The sequence below is a fragment of the Hydra vulgaris genome, chromosome 10 (assembly GCF_038396675.1).
Source record: "Hydra vulgaris chromosome 10, alternate assembly HydraT2T_AEP".
In the NCBI taxonomy this organism is placed as follows: domain Eukaryota; kingdom Metazoa; phylum Cnidaria; class Hydrozoa; order Anthoathecata; family Hydridae; genus Hydra; species Hydra vulgaris.
The window spans coordinates 50,516,507-50,525,681 of NC_088929.1; the positions used below are offsets into that span (position 1 = coordinate 50,516,507).

General features: G+C 32.9%; 1 protein-coding gene across 1 annotated transcript; it reads left to right on the top strand.

Annotated features, from left to right (window-relative positions):
• The first annotated feature begins 291 nt into the window (after nt 1-291).
• LOC136086433 (uncharacterized) lies at nt 292-2,706 on the top strand. Its single transcript, XM_065808730.1, has 3 exons — nt 292-634; nt 910-1,802; nt 1,924-2,706. Exons 1-3 carry the CDS (start codon nt 292-294, stop codon nt 2,704-2,706), a joined length of 2,019 nt encoding a protein of 672 aa, XP_065664802.1.
• Nucleotides 2,707-9,175: the final 6,469 nt, after the last annotated feature.

Below are 9,175 nucleotides of genomic sequence, written 5' to 3' on the forward strand. Positions count from 1 at the left end.
ATACAAAGTTAGACTTGATAATAATTGAAACATCGACTTCAACATGTGGTATATCCATAGAAGAAACAACATCTTCTAATTAAAAATTTGAAGAGGACATAAGTTCAAAAATTCAAGATAATGATGCAAAAGGGGAAAACCCGAGTTATGTTGTAGTCCAGGAACAAGCAGAGAAATTTACAGAATTTAATCAGATCATTTAACCCAGTTTCATGACCGAGATAAAAAGGATGACACGAATATTATTAACTTGGGTACTACTGACAACAAACAACAAATTGGACTTCGCTCATGAGGAATTTCGGTGTTTTAATAGATAATCTTAAAGATTGTAATGACATTTATAAAAAATATTGTAAAGAAGAATTAGTGAATGAAAAATTCGCTGCAATTGCAGTTGTGAATGCAACAAGTTCTGTGGTGGAAATGTCAAAAAATATTTTGAAAATGGGAAACGCTTTTATAAAAAAACTCGATACCAAAGCTCAAAATATTATAATTAACAAATCAGATTTATCAGCATTGATAAGGCATGACCCAGGTTTACGTCCACATACAATTACGGATAATCAAAAATTGTATTTAATCCAGTTAGGGCCACACCAACCAAAACTTGCTAGTTTCCCAAGTAATGGTAAAAATAGATTTAATCCCCAGTGGTACAAAGTGTTTGAATATTTAGAATACAGCACCCAGAAGGATGCCTCATTTTGTTTTGTCTGCCGCCTTTTCCCCAAGGGTGTTGAAAAGAAGGGAAAAACTGAAGATGCTTGAATAAATGTTGGGGTGAGATCTTGGTCCAAGATGAAAAGCTATGGGAAAGACAAACTTGGAAAGCTTCAGGTGCACTTTACCTCTCAAGCACATAAAGTTGCATTAAGTGAATATTGTCACTTTCTTATAAAAAAGGGCATATAGATCACCTTATTGATAAATCCAATAGACTTGCTCTAATAGAAGAGCAAAAAATAGAGGTGCAGAATAGAAAAACTGTCGAAATTCTTATCGATACATGCAAGACTTTGGGAAGCAAAGGGCTAACATTTAGAGAATTGGACAGTGCTAATCAAGGTTACTTTGTTGCAGTTGTTAATCTTATCTATCACCACAATCCCGCACTAAAATCTTGGATTGAAGATAGAGCCCTTCGTCCATATAGAATTACATACACGAGTCCATTCTCTCAAAATGAAATGATTAGTTTAATTGCAACTGAATTAAAAAGTAAGATCATTGATGAAATTAACAGCTCCAATTTTTTTTCCGTGATGGTCGACTCTACTCCCGATATGTCACATACGGATATAATAAGTATAGTTGTGAGAACAGCCAGTGAAAACGGTGATATTCGGAAAAGGCTTTTGAAATCCGTCGAATACACTGATAAGACTGGAAAAGGGATGGCTGAGCTAATTTTATCTTCTTTACATAAAGAAGGCATTGACACATCAAAGATGGCTTTTCAGTCGTATGACTTCGCAAATTCAATGTCTGGGCAATTTAAAGGAGTACAAAAGTATATAACAGAAGAAGTTGGCCATAATGTACCTTACATACCTTGTCAATACCACAGAGCAAACACTGCTCTTGAACATGCCTGCAATGTTAATGCTTTAATACGAGAATTGTTTAATGTCCTCGAACAGTTAGATGTTTTCTTCACATCAAGCACAAAAAGATTTAGTCATTTAAAAGAAAAACTTGAAGACATCGACATTGCAATACAGCTTGTAAACCTGTCTAGAACAAGATGGACCGCACGAACAAAATCTGTTAAGGCTTTAAATCAGTATTTGGAGAAGGTTATTAATCTTCTTCAGAGCATCTCAAATAATAATATTTTTGATACACGAGAACTAAGGCAATGGGACTTCTGAAAAAAGTAACAACTTTTATTTCATTATAACTCTTTTCTTTATGAAGAATATTGATAAGATGAAAATATTAACAGAAATCTTAGAAAGTCCAAACTTTAATGTCATTGTCAGTATTAATGTAATTGAAAGTACTGCCAAGAACATACAAAATATCAGTAACGATACAGATGCTATAAATAATTTAATTGAAAGTCCAGTAATATTTTTTAGAACATTACACATTGATGCAGAAAACGATTACGAACGACACCATAGATTAATAGCAATGGAGATGAAAGCTTTTTACCGGAAAGAATTCGAAGAGGTCATTGACTCTCTAGCCATTGGTTTAACCGAAAACTCGGCAGCATTAAAGGAAATATTTGCCCCTATCACCAAAATTTTTAGTTTTTTGTTAAATAAGGATAATTTGAGTATTGAAAACTTAATAAAAGCAAGCAAACTTTTTCCTCCTGGATACAAGGATCATATTCCAGACGTTCATATGCTGAAAGGCCAGATGGAAATTTTGATAGATATCTGTTTAGCAGAAGGTAATGAAGATTTTAATTTATCAAAAACACCAGCCAAGACGCTGCAAGACATTTTGTACCATGTTGTGAAGTTAAAGGATATACTGAAACAAGCCCATAAACTATGCATTTCTGTAATCACAGCTGCTTATGGTGTAGCATCAAATGAGCGTTCTTTCAGTCAACTTAAGATTGTAAAATCACATCTGAGAACAACAATGAGTGACAAGAGACTGAATAGTCTCATGCTACTGAAGTGCGAAAAAGAACTTTGTAAAGAAGTTAATCCCGAACATCTTGTTAAACGATGGGTTTAGTTGAAGAAACGTCATATTAAAATCAAACAGTATACAAAAAATGATTGACTGATGATAAAATATTGTGCGTATAAGTTTTGTAATAAAATAATATTTTCCATATTCCTATGTACTAACTCATTTCCGTTAAATTTTAATCTGCAATATATGCTGCCAGAATGGTTTGTAAAGTTTATTCGATTTGTAAATTGTAACATTTTTTTGGACTAATACAATTTCACTATGAATGGGTAAAACTTTTAGACGTTTTTTGAATTGAATATTTTGTATATATGTAAAGGAAGCTATGTTTTGTTAATAGAAGTTAATAAATACTGATAATTAGCAATTCATGAGAGTGAGTGCAGTGTAGTATAATAATCAGTAGATTTTGTAAATAGGACAAAAATTTATTTCTTAAATTCTTGAATTATAAAAAACAGTTGTGAAAATTATGTTAAGCAGTTGGGAAAAACAAGGTCTTTTCCCTTTCCCCCCTCTCCCTCCCTGGAACTTTGTCACGCAACGCCACTGTACACACTGCTTGATTCTAAGGGTTTTAGGTTGCATTTCATATGACATGAGGTTTTTCTTCAGATTCTATTAATATGTATATGTACCAGCTGGAATGTGTTAAAAATAAAATCTAAAGCGTTCCTTCTTAGTTCAAAATTGATATTTTCCGAAATCCAGAAAATAGTGCTTAAAAAACGATATCATTTGTATTATTTTAGCAATCTCTCTTTAAAAAAATCTTTTAAAAAATTTTTTTAAAGAGAGATAGCTAAAATAATACAATTACAACCATTACATGTTTCAAAGCAAAATAAAATTTATAATACAATATATATATATATATATATATATATACATATATATATATATATATATATATATATATATATATATATATATATATATATATATATATATATATATATATATATATATATATATATATATATATATATATATATATATATATATATATATATATATATATATATGTTAAACATCTTTGCTTCCAACAATGCTGTAAGCAACCACTAATTAAAGTTGGAAGTTACCGGAAGAGAAAAGATGAAGATTGTAGAGCAAGATAAAGATTGACAGAAGACTAAAAGGATTGCAAATTATATGAATCAGGAAAGCAAGATAAAGGAAGCAAATTCCAAAGAACTGATTTTCAAGGATAAAAACTAGACAAATAAGCGTATTTGGAGCACTTAGGAAAAGTCACAGAAAAAGGATGAGATTTAATTAAATGACGAGTAACACGATAATGAAATTTAGTTAATGGCACAAGAGACGATAGCTCTTTAGAGCAGTGCCCATTATAGTATATGTAGAAAAGAAAAAGAGAAGCAATATTACGATGATGTGATAATGGTTGGAGGTTGACTGCAAGAGCAGGTCCAACTATGTTTACAATGCGTTTTCGCATTTGTCTAAAAGAATACGGGCATCATTAAAAGATCCGCCTCAGATATGGCAACAGTATTCCATATAAGGTCGGATTTGAGACTTATAGAGATAGAGAATAGAATCTGAAGTAAGAAAGTGCCGAACTCGGTAAAGGGATACAACGTTAATAGATGCTAATTTTGCAACAGATTTGATATGTGGTTTCCAAGATAAGTCGGAAAGTAAGAGTTAATACTAGAAGATGAAGAGTGGATGACTCATCAGGTACATTACCGTTCAAAAATATAGGAAGATCTAAACTATTGCGATAACAATTGGCTGAAAAAAATCGAGTTTTATCTGTATTGAAGTTCATTAGCCACTGTGAACCCCATGCTGTAGCAGAATTAAGATCCTTTTCAAGCTCACATGCCCCCTTCAAGCAATGGGAGAGTGTTGGCTTTATATCAATACAAAAATAAATGGTTGTATCATCAGCAAACAATGCCACCTAAAATGTGAGAAAAGTTGGAAGATTATTAATGTAAATTAAAAAGAGTATAGGATAGAACCTTGAGAAACCCCTAAAGTTACAGAATAAGATGAAGAGTGCTGTCCATCGAGGAAAACTTTTATATTACGATTGGAAAGGAAGGATTCAATAATCTTAAAGAAGTTGCCAGATACACCATAAGAAGAAAGCTTATGGAGAAAACCAGCATGCCAAACTTTATCAAAAGCTTTTAAAATGTCAAGAGAGATGGCCTTAACATTTCCACCTTTATCAAATGCACGATAAAACTTATCGGTTATTGCTGTTAGCAAATCAGCTGTAGAACGAGAAGATCGAAATTCATATTGATGGTCAGAACGTTATTAGGTTCAAGATGAGAAACTTAGTGTTTGCTAATTAAAGATTCAAATCCTTGCTTATAATATAAAGAAGACATATGGGACGGTAGTTAAAAAAATCAGAATTTTTGAAAATAGGGATAACAGATGGCGCTTCTCCAGCAGGCTGGAAAACACGACTCTGATAAGCACTTGTTGAATAGTTTGAAAGTATAGACGACATCTCCGGAGAATACTTCTGCAAGACAATAGCAAGTATGTTGTTCGGACCATAAGATGTAGAAGAGTCTAAGCTGGAAGTCACTTTAGATACAGAAACTGGAATGATACGAATGTCAAGCAATAGATCAATCTGTTTGTTGGCAATATCAAGTAAACACTAGTGGAATCAAGAGATGATATTAATGAAAATTTCTTAACAAACCATTCAGCTTTGTCTCTAGGTGAGGTGACAAAGTCTGAACCATACAAGAGAGGTGGAATTAAAGATTTGCCCTTATTATAATTGCTATTAAAGATTCTCCAGAAGTCATGAGAGCCTAATTTTTGAGATGAGATACGAGATTTTATGACCTCGGAATAGCCTGCTTTGGCGTTAGACAAAATCTTTTTACAATGGTTTCTAGCAGTATTAAACAGACGTCTGTTTTCTGGAGAATTGTTTTGCTGATAGATATGGAAGTAACGGTTTCGATTGGCAATCGTAGCAACACAATGAAAGAAAAACCATGGAGGAGAGTGAGGCATGACCTGGAATCATCGAGAGGGAACAAAAGATTCCATGCCAGCCTGAATCCACGAAGTTATGTAAGAAGCACATTTGTCGACTGGAAGACGAAAGATTTCTACCCAAGGGCCATCATGAAGAAAATCACGGAAAGAATCCGAATCAGCTTTAAAGTAGTTGTAAGAGGTATGATAATAGGGGGATTCAGGTAATGAAGATGAATGAGATATTAGTTTTAAAGAGATCAAACCGTGATCAGAAGCACCTAAGGCTAAATGTGGAGAAACAGAGCACTGACTAGGATCAGAAACAAGTCATAAGTTGAGTGGAGAAGGTATATGATTCGGGTTGTCTGAAAACTGAGTTAGAAAGTTGGCTATTTGAGTTAGGAATTGGGAAAGGCAAAAGTTATGGGCTTTAATGCCTGCAAAATCACTGACACTAGAGCTAAGCCATTCAGCGTGATGAGCATTAAAGTCACCGACAACAACAATATTAACTGATGGATAAAGATAGAGGGCTTAGTCAATATGATTAGAAATAACGTCAAAAAGAGTGCGGTCTTCAGATGAAGGAGGGCGATATAGAACAAAAAGAAAGGCGATAGAGTAAAGTGGTGCTAAAAAAAAGCACATAAAAGAATAATCTGTGGATTCAAACCTAGTTTCTCGATAAATGGGTGAATTGACGAATACGAATGTAAATGCCCAGGCCAAGCATGTAACTATTGGAGTCTATACAAAGGAAGATAACCATCAACACTAAGATCACAAGATGAGACAGCTGAACTCAAATTAGTGTCACAAATAGCAAATAGGTCGGGTTAACTTTGCTAGAAATAAGATTCAAAAGAAGAAAAGTTACTTCGAAGACCACAAATATTAGTGAATGATAGATTTAGAGAACTTGATGATGATAATGGTTTTTTGTGGTTTATAGTTTTTGTGTTTTATAGTTTTTGTGTTTTAAAGTTTTTGTGTTTTATAGTTTTTGTGTTTTATAGTTTTTAGTACTTTATTAATTTTTAAATTTGTTGAAGAACTTGACTCAAAGCATAGATAGTACACAGAACACTGTTTGATAGCCCAAGCAATTGCCACATTACTATTATTAAACCCTAAGCCGTAACAAAGGGCTCTAAATGTGGCCTCAGCAATGCATACCAAAAGTACAAACAGGGACACCATCCATGCGCAACATGGCACTGTTGATACTTTGATGTTTTTCAGCTGTTGATGGAATTAGCTCTCTAAGAGCTACCACAGAGTTTGGAAAACCTGACTACCAACTGGCCTCAGAACCATAAAACTGAGTTTTAAAGCTGTACCCTCATTAGGAGATAATTGAATGAGTTGCCTAGTCATAAGAGCAGAGACACAAGCAAAACCCCTGCATTAAGTCAAGAAGGTTTAGCATTCAACATCCTAAACTGGAAACAATGTATTAAAAATACATATGCGCCAGCCTAATAGATGAAGAAGGGGTAAGAGGCCGGTCAACAGATAGAATCTGTTTACCCCTTATGTCTATGCCTAGGAGGCCTTCTACAAGACAGTAGCAAGGTGCATTTAACATCTGCTCAAGATGAGTAATTTTATCGAGACATCATCTAGCCTTTTCTCAACCAAAAGCCCCAAGGCAGGGGTATTTTAAGTCAGAGTTGGCATCTCCTAGCCTTTGCCTAAAAAGGCGTATCCTACAAGGTAGCAGTACATGAAGAAAATTGTACTAATTGTTACCTGTTCTAAACTTCTGCCGGGTTTCAACGCAAGGTTATAACTGAATTGGTGTTACCAGCATCATTTCATCTAATAATTTGAAAACTTTTCCATAGTTGGGTTCATTCAATTCTCTACTATTATATCCATGCCACACTACAGTATTTTTGTCCAAAAAGGATTTTAGGCCCTCATTAACTAAAAGAATGTCAACAATTTTTGTTACAACATTATATATTAGCTCATATATGTGAAGTTCCGAAGGAGGGATGGTATCAAGAATAAAGTTTTTAGGACCTCCTTCAAGTAAACATGGGTTAATAACATTATTGAATAAATGCATAATCTTATAAGAATATCCTGCATCTTGGTACAGATTGTAATCTGAGTTTAAGGAGAAAAAAGTTCTCAAGTCACCTGATAAGTTTATTGTACCAGTACAGTAACATTTATTTTATGTTTAGCGTAGTTATTCGTTTTATAACTAGTTTATATTAGATTTATTTTAATTTACAGGGCTTTGTAGGATTATTCGTTTTATGCTTACTTTTATATTTAGTTTATTTTTATTTTTGTTAGGTGCAATTATTACCATTTTACTTAGTTTGTTAATAATTGATTAAACTCATTTGTTTAGTAATATTATTCGTTTTATAGTTAACATAATTTAAACAGCAGCTTAGTGTTGCTGTCAGTTTTATATTTAACTTTAATAATATGCGTTATCAAAGTTATTCGTTTTATATTTAGTTTATTTTTAACTTAATTGTTCGAAGAATGCGTAATCGACGTTTTTGCTGACGCCATATGGAATAGGAGAAACATATCACGGAGTATACAAACGTTGAATGACGGTATGGATTGGGGCAGGTATCATCTGGATAAAAAAACTTTTATAGCTAATCTCTATATTGTTCTTTGTTTTCCACCTCTCTATGACTCTATGACTTCCACCATGACTCTATGACACCATGACTCTATGACTTCCACCTCTCTATGATAAATTATTTTGTTATTCTGAGATTTAATGTTATAATAGCTACTTGTAAAAATTAATAAAATTAAACAGTCTCTTACTGATATGCCAAGTTCGTTTATGAGCTTTAGGTCAGAAACCACACAAAACTTGAGCTGATTTAAATTAATTAATCTACTAAGCATTCCAAGATTTTGGTTATTCTTCTTGAAGTTACGTGCCATAGCCAGAATTATCACCTTGTTCACTCCCAAGTCTTTCTCGTTTCTACTTTGCTCCACTAACTTTGTTTCATCGAAAATATTATTTATAATCTGAAAAATATTCACAATTGAATAATAATTCTAATTTTATTTCTTTTGTTTGCGTAATATAAAGTAGGTTAAATTACTAAACCTTCAGTGAACCCTGTCCTCCGTCGATTTCAACTCTAACAATGGCTTTCATAGGATTCAATCCACGCAGAGAGCAGATTTCATGAACAAGTCTAGTGAGATCTTCAATGTATACAACATCTTTCAACACTGAGTTTTCAAGTTCATCTTCCTTTCCATTTAAAAAAACAATTTTTTTGTACCTGTAAATCTTATCTAGAGTATGAGACCGCCTCATAACCGTGGTAATTGAATTCTTTTCAACACCTAATTGTGAAAAACCATATTGTAAATAATGTGAGATATACTAAACATTATAGATTTTTTGAAAAAAAAATTAATGTACAAAAAATTAATATAATTTTATAAAATATTTAGACACCTAGACAATTAAGATCTTTTCGTAAATCGCTAAGAATATCACGAACAACATTTTCAG

Coding starts and splice junctions, on each gene's coding strand:
- LOC136086433 (XM_065808730.1), top strand. CDS start 292: ATGAGGAATTTCGGTGTTTTAATAGATAATCTTAAAGATTGTAATGAC. Junction 635..909: donor TGCTAGTTTCCCAAGTAATG/GTAAAAATAGAT, acceptor CTTATAAAAAAG/GGCATATAGATCACCTTATT. Junction 1,803..1,923: donor TAAATCAGTATTTGGAGAAG/GTTATTAATCTT, acceptor TTCTTTATGAAG/AATATTGATAAGATGAAAAT.